The sequence below is a fragment of the Oryx dammah genome, unplaced genomic scaffold, assembly GCF_014754425.2.
Source record: "Oryx dammah isolate SB20612 unplaced genomic scaffold, SCBI_Odam_1.1 HiC_scaffold_29, whole genome shotgun sequence".
Taxonomy (NCBI): Eukaryota; Metazoa; Chordata; class Mammalia; order Artiodactyla; family Bovidae; genus Oryx; species Oryx dammah.
The window spans coordinates 102036118-102058339 of NW_024070213.1; the positions used below are offsets into that span (position 1 = coordinate 102036118).

Below are 22222 nucleotides of genomic sequence, written 5' to 3' on the forward strand. Positions count from 1 at the left end.
GTGTCTGACTCTTTGCAACCCCATTGACTGCAGCTTGCCAGGCCTCCCTGTCCATCACCAACAGCCGGAGCTTGCTCAAACTCATGTCCATCGAGTAGGTGATGCCATCCAACCATCTCATCCTCTGTCATCCCCTTCTCCTCCTGCCTTCAATCTTTCCCAGCATCAGGGTCTTTTCCAATGAGTCAGTTCTTTGAATCAGGTGGCCAACATTATTGGAGTTTCAGCTTCAGCATCAGTCTTTCCAATGAATACTCAGGGTCGATTTCATTTAGTATTGACTAGTTTGATCTCCTTGCTCTCCAAAGGACTCTCAAGAGTCTTCTCCAACAGCACAGTTCAAAAGCATCAATTCTTCAGCACTCAGCTTTCTTTATAGTCCAACTCTCACATCCATATATGACTACTGGAAGTGAATGCACTATATTTGATCCTAAAACAATTCTACCAGGTAGGTATCATTCCTATTTTAAGGATGAGAAAATTAAGTTATGATACAAATCTAGACAAACTGGTGTCAGAGGTCATATCCTTCACCATTATATTACATGGATGTTACAGTAAACTAGTATGACAAGAACTTGGCAAGTAGTATTCATATTCATTCCATTATTTAATAAAAAATATTTTCTAAAGTGTCTTGTCTTAAATTGTCACCTAATGAACATTTAGTCATTAGTAGTGTTTGCAATCATGTCACTTATTGACAACTAATGGAAACTACAGTGTTGCATTGTTACAGTTTCTTGGAGAAAGTGTTAAGAAATGAACTCTCTATAAAGATCTTATATACTCTAAAATCTATAACTCAGTTTTATGTAAGTGAAAGATGAAGCTTGTGCATTTCAGGATAGTTGCTGACTGACTGAGTTATTTATGTTTTAACATTCAGATAGTACATTTCAAACAGAAGCTTTGATATTCTGTAAAGTGAAAAGGCAATTTGTGTAAAAATTGTATTAGGTTTGTTTATTTTTACCCACACTACTTCAAAACAATATCATATGAGTTTGTAATATGCGATGCTTAAAACGGATATGGCATTCACTATTATGTGTGGCACAGGTTGATTACTTCCGAAATGTTATGTGTATATATATATATATACAATATATATAAAAATATATAACATCTGATGTTATTACCACATTTTGTTGCTGTAGAAAATTTGTATTAAAAGAATAATTTTACATAGGTGAATTAACCTAAAATATTTCTTAACCATATTGACCAGAGCAACATTTCATGACCAGATTCTGGGAAATATTTGTAAGTTAGGTATATTAAAATTATTTTAAAATGAAATTAAAATTCATTAAAATGAATTTACACATATAAATGTATTTAAATGACTGGAATCTCATAATGCCAAGCATCTGGAGGAAAAGTCAGATAATCATTTCGAAGTTTTCATTTATCTGAAGAGCACTATCTGGATTGTTGAATTGTTCATATTCAAATAAATATTGACTTTGTGTGTATATAATCATAGAATCAATGAGTAATAAATCTTTTTATAGAATAACTATTACTTAAAATGAAGTATAAATTAATATGTGGATTTCTGAGGTTTACTATACTTTGGCAAAATTAACAAAATATTATATTAAATAAGCCATCTTTTGTATTAATATACCATAACACTCTAGAAAATGTTTTGATATCTTTACAGTGTAAGTTAAATGAGTTTGAAAAAATTAGGCTTTCTTACTCTCAAATACCCTGAGATACAGATAGTTTTTAAATGTTTACATTCTTTTCAGAGTTAAGAATTGCTTTGTAATTCTTGTTGAAACCATGATATATATATATAGTTATATTACCAAACTAATAAATGTGTGACAAGTTTTCAAATGTAAAAAGTCATCACTAGTAAATACAAACTGTCATCTATTCAGTAGAAATAGTTTTTAAGAGCATGATTTTGACATTATAATGTTATTATCTAAAGTCTGCTATTTAAAAAAAATTCCTTCAAAACAAACTTTATTTACAATATATATTAATGACAAAAGACCAAAACACATTACTTTGATATATAAATCCAACGTTTTACAATTAACCTAAACAAACTCTTTTAGAACTAAATGATCAAAGAATTCAATATGATCCATGGCGGGGGTAGAGGAGTAAATCACTGAGTCACAGAATAGAATTAAAATAAAAACTGATGTTGTTAATTTTAGAAATAATTTAATTCTGTTTATCTCAAAAGAAGACATTCAAAGAAGGAAAAAATTCAAATGGATAGTTTTGGGCAGTTTCTAGTTGCTGGCATCCTACCCCCTTATCTGTAAAAGAATGCTGCTGGCATTAGTTTCCATCAATTCATTTGTGATTTTGAAATTAATTCTGAAGGAAACCACAACTTACTTGAAGATCCCGCTGAGTGTCTGTGTGCCTGAATGTTTTTTTCTCTCTTCACAGACAAAGCACTTCCACTGGTCATGGAAAAAAGGTCTAAATCCGTGTCTTCTCTGCTTACAAGTCTTGCCTGGGAGCAATGGGAGAGAATGTATACAATCATGAAACAAAATATGGCATTTTCTGAATGCAGCTCACATTACCCCAAATAAACAAACAGGCTCTGTCAAACAACCTTCTTCAAAATGATACCACAATCCTTTATTGCTGCCCAGGCAGAACAAATGCACTATGTCAAAGCATTTTTTGCAAATAAGAGCCGATTTTAAAATTGAGGTTTGCTATTTGAGTCTGTACAACAAAAGAAAACATTTCAGTACAGTAATTTTGATGAAAATCAATCTTAAAGGCAACTGATGAAACTTGAAATAGCTTAACATCACTTATTTACCAAGGATATTATTTAATTCTTAATTGAATGTTATAAATGTCACATCGGATTATTTTCTGCAATATTCATGTTTTACCACTTATAAAATTCCCTGAAATGCCTTTCATCCCATATTTGTAGAATACAAAGCCATGAAAGATCTCTACTTTCTCACTACAGTCATTATTAATGTAAAATACTGTATGTTAAGTCTAATTTGGGAGTAAGGGTAGACATATAGAAATTTCAAGATATTTTAAGGACATATGTATTAGGTAATTTATTTCATCTAAAATTCCTCTCTGAACTTTTATTACTATTTTGGATTGAACTGAAGAGTTGAAAGACTCACCTCTTGGCTATAAATATTGTTTTATATAATGTCTAATATCATTAAGTAAGGATTTATCAGGATTTGGCCCCTAAATGGGAGAAAATGCCACGATAGAAAGCAAAGCAGCCTCAAAGTAGCTGGAACTTCATCCAAACCACAGGATGCTTGATATCTTGTGAGAAAGCATTGTCCTTAATATTTGATGTGAGAAAAATTTAGAGTAAAATAAAACCATAAAACCATCACTGTGGTTACATAACTATCCCTATATGATGCGCTACAAAAACTCATGAAACCAGAACCCAAAGATCATCTTCCTTCAAATTCAGATGTCTGCATCCCCCCTCCCTACTTCTCTCATTGTTAAATAAGCAAGTTTGCTATTGGTGAACTCAGAGGAGAAGCCACTCTAGGGCATTAGTCACTCTTTATTTTTTATTATTTTTATTTATTATTATTATTTTTTTTTTACTTAACAATATTGAATTGGTTTTTAAATTGTACCTGGCTAAGTGATACCATTGTTTCTTCAAAAAAAAACCTCCGTAGAGAACTGTTTCAAGTGAAATGATGACTGGCTCACAATTTACACTTGTGATTTTTAGGATGAAAAATGTTATGCATTCTTTCTGGATTTTATTTCATTAGTGCACAAGTGTATGTATTTAATGGTCCCATTAAATGGCTCCATCAATACTGAGACATCACAAAAACCAATCAGGAATAAGGGGGAGTGAAAATGTTGGCTTAAAGCTCAACATTCAGAAAACAGCAAAGATCATGGCATCTGGTCCCATCACTTCATGGCAAATAGATGGGGAAACAGTGGAAACAGTGTCAGACTTTATTTTTTTGGGCTCCAAAATCACTGCAGATGGTGACTGCAGCCATGAGATTAAAAGATGCTTACTCCTTGGAAGGAAAGTTATGACCAACCTAGATACCATATGAAAAGCAGAGACATTACTTTGCCGACTAAGGTCCGTCTAGCCAAGGCTATGGTTTTTCCAGTGGTCATGTATGGATGTGAGAGCTGGACTGTGAAGAAAGCTGAGCACCGAAGAATTGATGCTTTTGAACTGTGGTGTTGGAGAAGACTCTTGAGAGTCCCTTGGACTGCAAGGAGATCCAACCGGTCCATCCAAAAGGGATCAGCCCTGGGTGTTCTTTGGAAGGAATGACGCTAAAGCTGAAACTCCAGTACTTTGGCCACCTCATGTGAAGTGTTGACTCACTGGAAAAGACTCTGATGCTGGGAGGGATTGGGGGCAGGAGGAGAAGAAGACGACAGAGGATGAGATGGCTGGATGGCATCACGGACTCGATGGACATGAGTCTGAGTGAACTCCGGGAGTTGGTGATGGATAGGGAGGCCTGGCGTGCTGCGATTCATGGGGTCACAAAGAGTCGGACATGACTGAGCAACTGAACTGAACTAATTGACTGATCAAAGCAATATCAAGATTTTGGTGACATCAGTTACAAAATAAGGAAAGACACCCTAACCACATAAGAGACTCTCCTGCTGACTAAAGAGGCTTTAACTATAAGCCTCGGGATTTTAAAATCAGGTTTTATTTGCTTCAATTTAATGACATAATTTCACTACACCTATTTAAAAAGCAGAAATCTCACCCTCCTCCAGACAAGATGATACATACCTACATGTCAAGAAAATATTTGTGAACATGTCTTCCAAAAATCTTATCATCTAAGCCATTAACATCCAAAAGATTGTTTATTCCAAAACAGAAAACAGTATCGGTTATTAACTAAGCCAGATTATAACAGAATCAAATTTAGAAGTGAAATTTAACAATAACATACACTTTCACAATGGTGCCACCTCACAGCTTAAATTCAAAGGTAGAAATTTCATAGAGGCTAGTTACATGTCTAGCAGCATATTTGACTCAGCCACATATGTATTTATATTCAAATTCTATCTGTGAAAACACTGGTTTCAAATTGAACATCATCCTTTCTCCTACTGTTAAGGAGTAGAGAAATCATAAAGAAAATATATCTTTTCTTCTATGTCATGCAAAATGGATATACTATACATGCAAAATAGAATAAAATTGACCTTGCTTTTAATACTTGTTCTACAAAACTATATGTTTAATCCCAAAACATTGTAATATTAAACATTCTTCAGTTATAACATGATAAACAGTTTGTGTCAGATTAGAATTTTCTTATGTGCAATGCAATAGGAATATTTAAATAGTGATTTTGCAAAACTCTTGTTGGTGTTTGTCTTCTGATCAGGTCATGTCTGTAGCCTCATCTACAAAGTTTGTAATATTCTTTTTTTCCCATATTTTCACAATGAAATGATTGGTATGAACTCTGGAACATGACTTCTAAGCAAGTGGATCCTGTTTCACCTACAAACCAAGCTACTTAATTTAAAATAGAGAATCTCTTCCATTTAATAGAGAACAGTCAGTTCTTTCTTTTGATTTTTCACAAACAAGATTTTATTAAGTATTTATTTTAAAATTTTGTATTTTTAGAAGACAAACAGCACACATAAAATAAACACCTATTTACTTATTATGCAGATATTTTTTAAAAAGAGAAATAAAATATTATAAAGCGAAACTCACTTGTAAGCTTTTCAGTTTTTCTATATATGATTTGAGTAAACATATTCAAAAGTTTTTAGAATATTATTTCAAAATTAACCTAAGTTCTTTTTGCATTTTGCTTCTTTCCCTGTACATTACATCTGTGAAATATAGATCTAGTTCATTTAACTGTTTGAATAATATGCAAATTATTGCAAAATTACTGTAGACACTATGAACATACCACATCATTGTTTGTACTATTTCTAGACGTAATACCCGTGTTTTAAAAATATTTTTCTCTTTGATCGCAGAAAGCTGAGGTGTGCATACACCTCCATTCATAATACATTGTCATCATTGTGCAAACCCCTTCTCTTATATAATAAGACAGAGGCCTTTTAATGTAACATATGTGGGCATGGAAAGCACTTTAAATGTTTTACAGAGCTTTAATTTATATGTAATAAAATGCACAGAACTTAAACATGAAGTTCAATCATTTTCAAAAAATTTTCTTTTCGATTTATAAGTCCCATAGAAGCTTCAAAATTGGTACTAAGAGTTACTTGTATATCCTCCACACAGCTTGTACAAATGATATCTTGTATAATTCAAGTTCAATTAATAAAAACAGGAAATTGACATCGGTGCCATACTATTACTAAACCATAGACCTTATTCACCAGTTTTCACATGTGCTGTATTTTTTTGGTTTGTTTATACTTCTATGACATTTTATCACATGTATAAATTCATGTAACTACCACCACAATCAGAATAGACAATTATTCCATCTCTCCAAACAACCTCTTTGTTTTCCCTTTATAGTAATACCTTCCCCCTAATCTAATAATTGGCAACCACTAATAAATTCCCATTGCTATAATTATGTAGTTTTGAGAATGTTATGTAAATGAAATCATACAGTAAAGAACATTTTGAAATTGTCTTCTTTCACTTAGCAAAATGCTCTTGAGATCCATGAACATCTTTGTGTATACCATGAGTTTATTCTTGTTTGTTGCTTTTTGTTCCTTTTTGTGTATCTATTGTATGTATGTACCACAATTTGTTTACCATTCACCCAGTGAATGAGATTTGGGTCATTTCCAATCTTTTCAGCTATCACAAATAAAACTACAATGAACATTTATGTATAAGTTTTTGATTGAACATAAGTTCATCTTTCTAGAAAAAGTGCTCAGGAGCAAAACTGCTGAGTCAAATAAGTATATATTTAACTTTATGAGAAATTGACACTTTTTTTTTTTTTTTTTACAGTGGCTGTACCCTTCTTCATAGGGACTTCTCTGTGGTTCAGTGGTAAAGAACCTGCCTGTCGATGCGGGATATGGGGGTTATGCGGGTTCAATCTCTGGGTTGGGAAGATGCCCTGGAGTAGAAATTGCCTGGAGAATTCCATGGACAGAGAAGCCTGGTGGACTACAGTCCATGGAATCGCAAAGAGTTGGACACAACTTACTGACTAAAAAACAATTCATGCATATGGTATATGTCTTTGATTTTTTATAAGCAATGTTTGATAGGTTATAATTGTAAGGAGGTTGCACATGTTAATGTTAACATTTGTGATTTAACTCTACTGCAGTACACCTTCTCCTTCTGTTTAATCCTGTTTTTTTTTCTTCCCGCAAAGGAGTTGTTCCTGAGAGCCTTCCCCAGTAAACATCCTACATTCAAATATCAGAATCTCAGAGTATATTTTCTGGAGAAATTGAACTATGAGTGTCTCCTGCAGGAAAATGCTAGCATTTTGGGAGGATAAGTTTAATAAGCAATGCAATTGTCTAGATCTATGACATACCTTCTGATACATATTTGGAATTAAGTAAAATAATATCTTGTTTGCATTTTTCTCATTCTTGTCTGTCATATAATAACTTTATTCTTGTTTAGAAAACAGAGATATTACTTATTAGCTTCCTCAAAACCCAGCATTTGAATGTTTGATGTCTAATTCTGTCTTCACTTTTGAAGCTCAGTGACAAAGTATTCTAGATGATATTTATATTTATCCCTATATTAAGAAATAACTCCACTGTCTTTTGGTATGCTTTGTTCTGATATGATGTCAACTGTCAATCTATTGTTCCTTTGTAGATAAACTTTCACTAATTTTTTATTCTGTCTAATCCAGGGTTCTTTTCAAAGATATTATTTTTTATTTTCAGAATTTATAATGGCCTTATTTGCATATCCATCTCCCTCTAATTAAAATTTGATCATTTTTTGTTCGATTATTTTCTGTCTTTTTATTATGGGTGGTATTTTTATGTCTTTGAGGATCTTATATTAGCAGCTGTTGCAGTTTTTTAACATGTCAAGATTTTCCTTAGTTATGGCCTGGTCCCAGTTGTACAATTTTCTGCACAAGTTTCCTACAAGTAGGGTGTTTTCATTCCCCAACACCCTGAGAGATTTTCACCCAACTTGGCCTTCAATTAGCCCGGTATCCTTTTAGTGTAAATCCTTGATCCATTCCCCCGTCTTGACTCAAAATAAAAAAAGTCTGTTATACTACTACTACTTAACTTGTTTTGTGTTCAGCTGTTCTTCTTCAATACATTTTTTTAAAAGTATTTATCATTGCTATGTATTTGTCATACATTCGTGGGTAGTGTGATATAATGGGATATGGAGGAAGGAGATTAATGTCAAAAGGTTAATCTCATAGAACCACTTTGATTAGTAATCTACCCAATCTGTTTTCATTCATTTTAGAAGTATAATAATTAAATGTAATATCCCTTTCTTTATTGTGGCATTCCTTGGCACTTTATATTCCTGATTTTTGCTCCAAAGTGGCTACTCAAAAATCTGTGTGAGAGTGTTAGTCCACAATATGTAGGGGTTAATAGCCTAAGGTACCGCTTTTCCTAGGGTAATCTTCATGTCATTCTGCCAGAAGGATTTCTATTAAAATGCAAGAAAATATCTGTTTATTGATTACTTCAAATATGTGCATCCTTCTATAAATATTTCCATAAGCACATTAATTTTAACTATTGTCCTAATTTTTCTCCTCTTTCAGGAAAACTCCTTGAATGAGTAATTCATAAGAATAACGAATATAACAGCTCTGGATATGATAATATTATTTCCCATTAGAGAATACCTTATTTTTTAATACTAAATTCTACATGGTAAGTTAACTTATAATCAGTTTTCTCGGTGAATGTAGAGTTTGAGCAAGGAATATTCATTGGTTGATATAAATGGAAGGTGTCATAAAGTTAGGGTTATTTGATGCCCTTCATTTTCATATGCCAAGGAGGTCATGCACTTCTGTCATTGGTCAGGGTACCCTCTTTTCTGGAAATTTCTGGAAACACTAACATTTCTTGTTTGGGGACTCTGTTTCTCCAGGCTCCATATTGGCCATTCTTGCCCAGAGTATCTTTTAAAATATGGTAGCATCTTGTTATTTTAAAATATACCAGATAAACTAAGTATTTTAAGATGACATCATATTTTAAAGTCATATTATAAGCCAAGAAAACATGGTACTATTTTAATATTTAATATTTTTAGATTATCCCCAAAAGATACAGTTGTGGTATTTTCATAATTTATACCACTTATTGACACATCTTACAGTGCCATCGGTTGAGTACTGTTGTCCACAACACTTTTTCTGAACTTTAAACATATTTCTTACCACAAGCTGAACTCTTCCGCCATTAAGTACGTCTGGATCTAACTCAGGCAAGAAGTGATTGCTGCATAATGACAAAAAGAGAAATCATATTATTATATTAATGTAGAGGAAGACTATGAAAAACATGCCCAATGAAAAGTTTGGGAAAAATCAATAATATACAAAATGGAAATAATTGTTTTCTTAAATTAGGTAAATGCAATTTATATCTTTTCATAGTTACTTTAAATTTCAATTTAACATAAATTTTAAATTTGCCAAACAAACACAGATAAAAAAATCTGAAAGTACCAATAACCTTAGCTAATAAATTATAGAAAGGATAAATATTGTACCTCATCTACTTATATATCTTACTTATAAGGCAAAACTTCTTATTTTTAAAATAGCTCTGATATGTTTAATGCATTATACTAATGCTCACAATTAACTTCTGTTTAAGGTGAGAGCATGATATTTGGCTTTTAAAGGACTTTTGTTTTAGAAAAAAATTTTTTCTTAAAATATTATTACTTATATATTCCTTTATATATTATATTTTCAAAGGAGAAATCTATCAATAATTGCCTGTTGCATTATATGTTTAAATATAACTAATTAAGGAGTAACTGATGTTGTTAAATGTTTAAGTATCTTAAAAATACATCCTGAAATGTTTTGTATTTTTCACATTATCCGTACAGATGCTATTAAATTGCTAAAGAAGACCTCTTTCATCTGGTTAATACAGATGGTAAGCTGTGAGTTATGCTATATTTGGTTATAGTCCTAAAAATATCTTGTTATGAATTATGCTAAATCAATTAATACCAGCATAAAATAAGCTGTACTTGCATCAATAGGAACACTCAGCAAAATAGAAAAAGCCTCAAATGTTGATTGCTTTATTCCTATTTTCTTTGCTCTCAATGAAATAGGATATAACAACCCAGGTTTTGAAATGTTTTAATTTCACTTTTTTCCATATTATTAAAGATATTATATAGATAGAATTGACTACATATGAAGGCTTTTTCATTTGTATATATTATAAAAAAGGTTTAATTTTTATACATTATAACATTCTGCTATATTAAGTGTTAGACCTCATAACTGAATTCTTTGTTACTCATTTAAATAGTTAATACCCACAACCCCTGGAAATGTTTCCAAAGTGTCATCTATATTTAGATTCATATTGGTTTATGTATTTGAAAATGCTTAAGTAGCACTTAAAAAAATTTTTTTGTGGATATACGTAGCTACAGTGAAGTCGCAAAAATTTATGACAACTGTATAATATGGGAAACTAAATACTCAGTATTCTGTAATAACCTATAAAGGAAAAGGGTTTCCCAGGTGGTTCAGTAGGTAAAGAATCTGCCTTCAATGCAGGAGACCCAAGAGACCTGGGTTTGATCCCTGGGTTGGGAAGATGCCCTGGGCAAGGGCATGGCAACCCACTTCAGTATTCTTGCTTGGAGAATCCCATGGACAGAGGAGCCTGGCACGCTACAGTCCATGGAGTTACAAAGAGTCAGACATGACTGAAGCGATTGAGCACATAAGTGAAAAGAATGTGAAAAAGAATATATATGTTTTCTACACCTGAAGCTAACATGACATTGTAAATCAACTATACTTTAATTAAACAAAAAATATTTCAAAAATGTTATCTCCAAACTTTTATTTCTTTAAAATTTTGGTTTAGTAGTTATGTACATAAATGTTTTATGTTATGTATTGTTTGGACCAAATCTTGTTCCCTCAAAATTTATATGTTCAAATCTTGTTTTCTCAAAATTTATACATTCAAATCCTAATCTTTAATACCTCAGAAAATTACTATATGAAGACAAGGCTTTGAAAGAGAATTAAGGTAGAGTTCAAAGAGGTGGGCCCTAATCCAATATAACTGGTGTCCTTGTTCAAAGAGGAGATTAGACTGAGCCACTGAACGACTGAGCGACTGAACTGAACTGAACAGAGGTGGAAGGATGGTCATGTGAGCAGCCAGTGAGAAGGAGCCATCTGCAAGCCAAGGAGACAGACCTCCAAAGAAACCAGACTTGCTGACTCCTTGATCTTGGACTTTCAGCTTCCAACACTGTGAGAAAATAGATCTCTGCGCTTTAAGCCGTGCAATCTAGTATTTTGTTATGATAGCCCTAGAAAACTAATACATACATTAATATAACAAAAATTAATTGATTACTTATTAGGTTCAAGGCACCTTTCTTTGCTGCTAACGGACATCAACATTTGATAACATCAATTTGAGAACTCACCTCTATCTTGTGAGAAAGAGAGATATCATCTCACTATAAAGAGGAGGGAACTAAAATATTGAGACATCACTGAAAATCAGTTACATGACTGGTAAAGTGGCAGGATCGGGGTTGAGTTTAATTTTAACTGCCAAACATAAATGATAATAAAAATAACAAAAAATAAAATACTACAAACACCAATACCGATGATATTTATAAACAGTTAATAGATACCATGCATTTTACTTTATAAAGTAGAATCATTTGTGTGGTTCATCATCACCATCAATCAATTGTGCTGATTTTTAAGCATTACAGAAACTAAGTTCTTGAATATTTTACAGTGAAAAACAGTGATCAAATCTATCCTATATAAGAGACCATTTATAGTCTGGTAATGTTGTATATTGGCCTTTGGCTATATAAAGTCATGTTTGTTCTAGCATAATTAACCTAGGTTTCACTTTTCAATATGTGTTTGCAATACAAAAATCTGACTTAAGGGAGATGACCTCACCATTTCATATTTCTGGAACCAGTCGTTTCAAGAACCCCAACTTGTGTATGAAGCCATTGGTATGTGTATTCTTTACTCCTTTCTAATTTTTCATTTGCAGTGGTATCCTTATACATAAATTCTTCTTCATTATCTAGGGAAAAATATGAAAATATTATTTGTTTTTTAAAGAAATCAAGTTTTGGCCAAGCAGCTTAGTCTATGCTAACAATTTTATCACAAGAAAGAGGAAAACAAGACAGGTCATGGGAGCTAAATCATCTGTAAGAAAAATACCGTCAGTCACTTACAGATTAAGTACTTTCCCTGTTTGAGTTTCAAACCCACCTATTTTGAAAAGCAGAGTTGTTTTAATGAAACCAACATCCTATAGGGCTTGTTTTTTAGTGTTTTGGTTAGAAAATAGAAATAATTAGTTTTGGTAGACAGAATTTAACATCTAATTGTTCTCATACAATCTTATCCATATGAAGAATTTATAATTTATATTGAGGATATTCAAAACAGATTTGTAATTTTGTATAAAACAAAACTGGGTTTATATAAGCTAGTACAATATATAAGTTAGGAAAATCATTTATATTAGGTTTAGGAAACCTGTGCTAATGCCATACCAATGATTTCAAAGATGGAGAGGGGGAAAGGCTAACAATGAAGATGAGTATGGAAGCTATCCAAAAGGAGAAATTATGCCACATGAGAATACAAGGTAACAAATATAAAGGAAAATTAAATAGTTAAAAAAAAGAAAAATCCAACCCTTATAGCTACACTTAAATATAGTATATGTATTAATATTATTCAAAAAAAAAAAAAGAGATCTGCAGACATTGCTGCCACATCAATGCCACACACTTGAGTTACAGTGAAGACCTGTTGTTCTAGAGCACTTCTCCATGGACTTGATTTTTCAGATGGGTTCTTTGTTGGTGCTATCACCATGCTTAGGGACGTGTTAGCTTTGTAGGGTTAACTGACAGTACACCAGAGAGGGGGTACCTACTGAAACTAACTCATGGTAAGTAAACTCACAAGAAATCTACAATTTAAAAGCTGGTATTTAAAATGTCAGTTTATTACTTTGAACTATTCTTTCAACTGGCTTCACCTAGCTTAAAACTCAACATTCAGAAAACTAAGATTATGGCATCCAGTCCCATCACTTCATGGCAAATAGATGGGGAAAAAGTGGAAACAGTGACAGATTTTATTTTCTTGGGCTCCAAAAGCATTGCAGATGGTGACTGCAGCCATAAAATTAAAGGATGCTGACTCCTTGAAAGGAGCTATGACAAACCTAGACAGCATATTAAAAAGCAGAGACATCCCTTTGCTGACAAAGGTCTGTATTTAAAACTATGGTTTTTCCAATAGTCACGTATGGATGTGAACACTGGACCATAAAGAAGGCTGAGCACCAAAAAATTGATGCTTTCAAATTGTGGTGCTGGAGAAGACTCTTGAGAGTCCCTTGACAGCAAGGAGATCAAACTAATCAATCCTAAAGGAAAATCAACCCTGAATATTCATTGGAAGACTGATGGTGAACCTCCAATACTTTGGCCACCTGATACGAAGAGTTGACTCATTGGAAAAGACTCTTGATTCTGGGAAAGATTGAGGGCAGGAGGGTAAGGGGATGAGAGAGGATGAGATGGTTGGATGGCACACTGACTCAATGAACATGAGTCTGACTAAACTCTGAGAGATAGCCATGGGCAGGGAAGCCTGGTGTGCAGCAGTCCATGGGGTTGCAAAGAGTCAGGCACATCTTAGCGGATGAACAATTCTTTCACTATAGACCTTCAAACAGAGAAAGTAATCTTTTATTTGCAGGTTGTTTGGAGGACAAATGAGACATGCTATGAAGCTTATTTTGAATGCTAGGTGCATGGGCAGAGACATATTCACACATGTATACACACTCAGCATCTATTGTTTTGACTATGTTAAGGCAATACATTCATCATGACTTCTTTTTTTCCTTAAAATTTGCTGTGGCACTAGTGAAATGACTAGTTTTCAGTCCAAAGAGATACAAGGTCCAGTTCTCAGAAAAGCTACAGGTCAAGATGTTTATTTTTCTAAATTACATTACTTAACTTCCTGTTAACTTCTCATGACATCTTACATTTCTAAAATGGTCATATCCCTTGTTTCCTCCGTGCGTGCTAAGTTCCTTCAGTTGTGTCCGATTCTTTGTGACTTTATGGACTGTAGCCAGGCTCCTTTGTCCATGGCCTAACCCAGGCGAGCATACTGGAGTGGATTGCCATTTCCTTCTCCAGGGGATCTTCCCCACCCAGGGATCAAACCCGTGTATCTGTTGGCAGATTCTTTACCACTAGCACCACCTGGGCTTCCTGAATTTAAGCCAATCCCTCCACAGTTGCAAGGCTTCCCTGACAGCTCAGTTGGTAAAGTATCCGCCTGCAAGGCAGGAGGCCCTGGTTCAATTCCTGGGTTGGGAAGATTCGCTGGAGAAGGGATAGGCTACCCACTCCAGTATTCTTGGGCTTCCCTTGTGGCTCAGCTGGTCAAGAATCCATCTGCAATGCAGGAGACCTGGGTTCGATCCCTGGAAAGGCTACCCACTCCAGTATTCTGGCCTAGAGAGTCTGACACGACTGAGTGACTTTAATTTTCAGTTTCTCCATAGTTGCTGAACTGAAGAAGCAATTACTCTGCATTTAAGGGCTCACCACTGAATTCATGAGCAGACACCATTTTAATAAATGGCCTTCTTTATACAGAAACTAAAAAAGAGACTCAAACAAAGGGAAGATTTGGGCTTGTCACCCTGGTTACTGCATTAAGCACTAAGTTTCTTTTCCAGCAGAGTCCCAGGGTTTTATCTGCCTTTCTTGGTTGATCAGACCAAATGGTGAACCTATGGGAGCAATGACAGAAAGGAATGACAGAGAGGAATCAGTGACCCTGATAATCAACTAAACTCACAATTGGAACTTTACTTACTCTTGATATGTAGCAAGTGTACTTTTAGCTAAAAATAATGCGTCTTTCTGCTTTTGAAAACAGAGACATATACTTGCAATAGCCCCCTTTTAAAGTGCTCATTCTGAAAAGTTTTCCTCAATTCTACAATAACACTCCATAAACCCTAAGTGGTTTTACATCAGACTCAGTCCAGTTTCTCAATAATCATACTCGAGTAAAGATTAGAGATTTCACTGTAAGAGTCCAACTCATATTAATTCTTTTAACCTGAAGGCATGGATTGGTAGATTGGCATGAATTCAGTGTAAAAAGAGAACTAGCATAGTGGTGACATTGGCTGGATAGATCCAAGCATACTGCCATTCAAATGCTGCAGGAAATGATTCTGGCAAGTGACTTTTGCTATACCATTTCAGGATTACCCCTGTCACTGAGGAGAAAGTAGGATTTACTTCTTGAAGCTTGCTTTTAGCATTTTGTTTAGGAAGAATAATGGTGCCAGGTTTACTTACAGACCTTTATCATTTTGTAGTTCAGTTCAGTTGCTCAGTTGTGTCCGACTCTTTATGACCCCATGGACTGCAGCATGCCAGGCTTTCCTGTCCATCACCAACTCCCAGAGCTTGCTCAAACTCATGTCCATGAAGTCAGTGATGCCATCCAACCCTCTCATCCTCTGTCATCCTCTTTTCCTCCCGCCTTCAATTTTTCCCAGCATCAGGGTCTTTTCAAATGAGTCAGTTTGAGTTGGAGTATTGGAGTTTCAGCTTCAGCATCTGTCCCTTTCAATGAGTATTTAGGACTTATTCCCTTCAGGATGAACTGGTTGGATCTCCTTGCAGTCCAAGGGGCTCTCAAGAATCTTCTCCAACCCCACCGTTCAAAAGCATCAATTTTTTGGTGCTCAGCTTCCTTTATAGTCCAACTCTCACATCCACACATGACTACTGGAAAAACCATAGCTTTGACTGGATGGACCTTTGATGGCAAAGTAATGTCTCTGCTTTTTAATATGTTGTCTAGGTTGGTCATAGCTTTTCTTCCAAGGAGCAAGTGTCTTTTAATTTCATGGCTGCAGCCACCATCTGCAGTGATTTTTGAGCCCCCCCAAAATAAAGTGTCACTGTTTCCACTGTTTCCCCATCTATTTCTCATGAAGTGATGGGACTGGATGCCATGATCTTAGTTTTCTGAACGTTGAGTTTTAAGCCAACTTTTTCACTCTCCTGTTTCACTTTCATCAAGAGGCTCTTTAGTTCTTCTTCACTTTCTGCCATAAGGATGGTGTCATCTGCATATCTCAGGTTATTGATATTTCTCCCGGCAATCTTGATTCCAGCTTGTGCTTCATCCAGCCTGGCATTTCTCATGATGTACTCTGTATGTAAGTTAAATAAGCAGGGTGACAATATACAGCCTTGATGTATTCCTTTCCTGATTTGGAACCAGTCTGTTGTTCCATATCCGGTTCTAACTGTTGCTTCTTGTCCTGCATACAGGTTTCTCAGGAGGCAGGTCAGGTGGTCTGGTATTCCATCTCTTTAAGAATTTTCCACAGTTTGTTGTGATCCACAACAAACTATGACTATGATGGCATAGTCAGTAAAGCAGAAGTAGATGTTTTTCTGGAATTTTTCTAGTTAGACTTCCCCAAAAATCCTTTTGATTTTAGAAGAAACACCTTTCTGCCTGCAAAATGCAATCTACTACATACCTAGTGTTCTTTCTATTTTTCTAGGTCTTCGTTAATTTCTTGTACCATCATCCTAAGACAAAAGTTCTCTTTTTGATCCATGCTCTCCCCTAGTTACTACAGTCCATATATGCTGTTTTTACTTCAGGACACACATTCTATTAATTTTATTTAAATAAATTGTTAAACTCTTTTATTATATAAATAACACATTTTCACAACAGTTAACCTTAAAAATACTGAAAAGTAAAAAGTCAAAGAAAAGAAAATCTACAAAAAGCCCACTATTCAAAGATAACCACTGAATAACACTTTTAAGGCACTTCTTTGCAGTTCTTTTTTTCATAGATTTGTTTTATAGCATTTTTCTATCAGTGAACGTGAACGTGAAGTCGCTCAGTCGTGTCCTACTCTTTGCGAGTCCCCATGGACTGTAGCCTACCAGGCTCCTCTGTCCATGGGATTTTCCAGGCAATAGTACTGGAGTGGATTGCCATTTCCCTTCTCCAAGGGATCTTACCAACCCAGGGATCGAATCCAGGTCTCCCGCATCATAGACAGACGCTTTACCATCTGAGCCACCAGGGAAGTCCTTTTCTATTAGTACTATAACAAATGAATTCTATGTAATGGAAATCTAAACCTGAAAATGCTTTTAAGGGTTATACCCTATGATACCAACTTGTTCCATGAAGTTTTTAATTATTCTATTTAATCCATTTTTAAGGTGGAATTAAAGATAACATGTCTGAATTAATGAATATTTTGAGGAACATGATATAATCTATATCATCAAATAGTTTACAAAACCTTTACCAATTTACCACAAATTATATGAGGTTAATCATTTCACTAACTCCCTAGTCAGCATTGGGATATTAAGTATTTTAAAGCTGTTGATACTTTGAGAAAAATATTGTCTAATACAGTCTTAATTTATATATCTCTACTGCTAGCAAAATTTAAAGTGGTTCCATATGATTTCTTATCAATAATATATGAAATGTAAAGTATCTTTCTTGTTCTTCCCAATTATCTGCTGGATTCTAGTATTTCCATTTTTGCTTTCAACTGACCATTCAAAATCCTTTATCTGTTACCACTGGTGCAAATATTTTCTCTTGCCCATTGTTTGATTTTAATTTCTACTCTATTTTCAAAAAGGGCAAATTTTTATCTAGGCATACAAATTTATCTACTTGCTAAATATCTGCTAAACTATAAACCTTTTTCCTCTCATAATTTATAGGTTGTATCTCCCAACAATTTGATAAATATGATACCTAAGATTTCAGGGATAAATTCTACACTCTTCTAATATTTTGTCTTTCACACTAAAATATATCAGTTAACAAAATCCCATTAAGAGAACTCTAACTCTCTCAGTCTACTTTGTCTTCCCTTTTCATTACCTCCTTAATTTACTGCAATTCGATTTTGTCAAACTGAAATTATCCTTACAATGAGGACCTTAAACCATCTCATCTACCAAGCACACTTACTCCTTATCTTCATTGGCCTCTCTGCTGAATTCAATTACACAGAACATTTTCTTTGTCTTAAAACCCTCTTCTCTGTGAGACTGTGGAACAGCAGACTTCAAGGTGCTTCCTTTCTGGCTCCTCTACATGTACTCCCTCAGATGCCGATGCTTGTCAGTCTATAGAATTTAGGAGCACCCTCCCCTCCCCACCTCATTCCATGCCTAATGTTCTGCTGGCCTTTGATGACAGTCAACTGGATAACCAGATGGTATAGTGGTGGTTTAGTTGCTCAGTCGTGTCTGACTCTTGTGACCCCATGGACTGTAGCCTTCCAGGCTCCTCTGTCCATGATATTTTCCAGGCAGGTACTGGAGGGGGTTGCCATTTCCTTCTCCAGAGGATATTCCTGACCAAAGGATCGAACCCAGGTCTCCTGCATTGGAGGCAGATTCTTTCTCAACTGAGCTACAAGGGAAGCCCAGATAACGAGATACACAGTGTTAATCACCTCTTGGGGGTGGCAGCTTAGAGGACTGGATATCACCAACCTCTGTTTTGTTCCTGTTCTCAGATCCAGCTGAACTGCAGAATCACAGCGCGTTTTCATCATCACCCTAGCAAGTCTGCTTTTTCTCCTGAATCCCCAAGTCATTCAGACCTGATATTCTGGAGTTGTCCTTGGCTGCTCACTCCTTATGTAATGACATCTAATCCAGAATTAGGTCTAGTCTCCCTGCCAGTTATCTCACTGATACCTGGGCTCCTTCTTCTCATCTCCACTGCTCCATTTTGAACAGGAGTGAGAGTCTCTGTTGACTAACTGACATGTGTGCTTTGGTTCACTGCAATATGGCTTTCTCCCTGTACCGTTTGGCTGAAACTGTTCACACCGAGATCATTAATACTGCTAGATCTTTGGGACTTTTTGAAGTTCTTACTGACTCCTCTAATATTATACATCGTGCACTTCTTCCTTCTCAAAAGGCTTATTTCCTCTGACTCTTGCTTAGTTACACTGGTCCTGTTTTTCTCTGCCCTACTGTCTAAACCTCAGTTTCCTTCAAGGGTCCCTCTTCCTTTGGCATCTCTTCCAATCTCAGGATTCTTCTCTGGCATAACGTCTTAGCCCCATCTTATTCTTTGGTTATAAGCTTCCTGTCAGAGGATATTCCTTCAAGTTCTTCTATCGCTTTCTGAAATGTATTTATCCAAAGCCTCTCTGCTAGGTATCCTACAGATAATTTAATCAGACTACATAAAAAGCTAAACTCAAGTTTTATCCCACTCTTTCCAAGTTCCTCTAATTCTACCATCATCGTCAGTGTAAAACTCAGAAACCTGAGTGTTGTACTGAACCAGTATTCTTTCTCACACTTTTAATTGCAGATTTTACCTCCTAAATTCTTTTCATTCTGTCAAATCTCTGGTATTTGCATTGTCACTATTTTAATTTGGCCCACTATCATCTCTTCATCTCTTCTCAGTTACTGTAACAACATTCTCACTGGTCTTTGGCTTTTGACCTTGTTCCCACTTATATATCTCCATATGGTCTTTCTAAAGAACCCATTTAATTTGCACTTTCATAGGTTGAATTCTTGGTTCTCTACTGTGTCTGGGTAATGTTCAAAACATTTTGCATGGCATACAGGGGTTCCTTATCCCTTTAGACACATCTTTTAAGTTCCTCCCTCAACCTCCCAGATGTATTATAATTACTCAAAATGATGTCATTTGCCTATAGACATTGTGTTTGGGATTATATATTTCACCAATGGTGTTCTTACTTCAGGTCTTACTTTGGAATTTACATTCTTCAGAGTAAGCTCCTGATCTTCCAACACTTCATTCCTTATTCAAACTAGGTTAGAGGTGTCCTCCATGGATAATATAGAGACTCTCATGATAAGCATTTATTACATCACAATTTACTCTTCTATTCATGTGTCAGTTTTATGTACTAGAATATACATTTTATAAGTGATACATAGTAGGATGATGTTCAGCAAATATTGGTAAGATTAAGGAATGATTGTCATAGTTGATCAATGTTCTCTGAGAAATGGAATTTAGATTTTTAGCATGCAGACAAACCTGTGTATTGTGGAGAATAACACATGTCTAAATGTGATTAACTTTATTATTATAATGGAAATTTTAGCTCTGAAAGTTGGAAATAGATTGGGATAAAACTGACAATCAAAGGTAGCAAATTAAAAACAATGCATGTGTGTGTGTGTGTGTGTGTGTGTATAAATGGCCACATTATAAAATGTTGACAAAGTATACAATCCTAGAGAAAAGCATTTCAGCCTAAAAAAGTTCTCCAAAAGAAATTAGTCATTTTTAAATTAATGAAAATATTTTTTCTTCATGAAAAGCAAAATAAGTGTTCATTAAACTCATATGCCTCAAATTAATCAGTTTCCTAAATTTTCAATATAGCATAGTATCCTATACAGAGGAAGATTAGGATTCAATTATCATTTGGGACACACATAAAGAAGCTAATGATTTATATTTTTAATACCTATGGCAACTTTCCCATGACTATTTTCTTTTCTTTTAATAGCCTTTCTCAGTAATATAATAATAAAATACTATTGGTTTAATGGATGGAGATGAGTTCATCTCTTTACCAAAAGCTTTTGGAGGACTTGGTGGCATGCTGAGCAAAATGTTTCATATGACAGAAATATTTTTGGTAACTTTGATAAATGGCTGATTCTACGTATCTTATGCTAGGAATAGTAAAAAATATGATTTACATTATAAAGTATAAGTGGTCTGCATGTGTTTGTTAAGAGCAATTATTGCATCATACCTCACAAATAAAGGACAAATAAAATTGGAGTTTGGCATAAACAGAATTTTAAATTCATTAACATCTGTATAAATACTTGTTGATAGGCTGTTTATGACTTCTTCCTTAACCAATCCAATCTGTTGTTGGAAAGTTGACAGCACTGGCAAGAAACCAATAACCTCTAAGAGCCATTTGTGTATGACAAGCAACATTTCTATTCTTTTAAAATATATTTAAATATATGTGTAATTGATCACTAAGGAAAAATGACTGTATGAACAAAGAGGAGGACTGTTAGTCCGAGAGCTTAAAAACAGAAATCTTGGGAACAGAGCCAAACTATATGTAAGGGTCAAAGGCTAATTGCAGCACTAATCACTCCTTTACATATTTCACTATATTTTATGGCAGAGAAGGCAAAAACGTACCAGGATAAAAAATACTTGCTAGTTTCTGACATTTGAATTACTTTTCAAAATTCATCTGTTTGGGGGTGTTGAATTTATAAAAGCAAAGAAAAATAAGAGTTACTAAATTATACAGTTTAAAATACATGGATTTTGTAAGATATAATTTTAATACTATGGAACTGCTAGCTTTAAGTAAATCCCTCTAGAATAATAGAATCACTCTTCTACAAAGTGGATATAGTTGTGCTTATTAAACAGTTATGCGTTCTGTACTCAATTTATATGTTTTCCCATTTGTATTGTTCAGTTGAGCTGTACCTCTTCATTAATGTCTTTATGGTAGAGTCCCTAATACTACATGAAGAGTGTTTCTTTGGTTCTTTGGTTTCTTCTGTGAGAGCCACATAACTCAAGAAACTAGCAGGTCTGTTAACATATAATGTGTCTCCATGTTCGCTGTTAACCAGGGCCGAGGCTAGGATAAGGCAAGTGAGGCAAATGAGACACTTGCCTTAGGCACAAAATTTAAGGGAGTGCCGAAAAATCAGTAATCAAGATAAATATTTTAAAAGCAAAATTAGCACAAAACCCCATGATGAACAAAATATCAAAATTTTAAATGCCAGAATCTGTTAACAGTGCTGTGCCAAGCTCAATTGGAGCCTGAGGTGAAAGGGTAAATCAGTAGTGCTGATCCTTCTCTGCCACGGTATTGGCAGATG

At 34.7% G+C, this 22222-nt stretch overlaps 1 protein-coding gene across 1 annotated transcript in view; it reads right to left on the reverse strand.

Annotated features, from left to right (window-relative positions):
• Positions 1 to 1768: 1768 nt before the first annotated feature.
• The window catches only part of LRRIQ1 (leucine rich repeats and IQ motif containing 1), a 208903-nt gene continuing 188449 nt past the window's right edge, over positions 1769 to 22222 (reverse strand). Inside the window, exons 24-26 of the mRNA XM_040234476.1 lie at positions 12150 to 12282; positions 9384 to 9444; positions 1769 to 2494 (exon numbers count right to left, since the gene is read on the reverse strand). Coding sequence (XP_040090410.1) covers positions 2324 to 2494; positions 9384 to 9444; positions 12150 to 12282 — 365 coding nt within the window. The 3' untranslated portion in view covers positions 1769 to 2323. The remainder of the gene's footprint in view (positions 2495 to 9383; positions 9445 to 12149; positions 12283 to 22222) is intronic.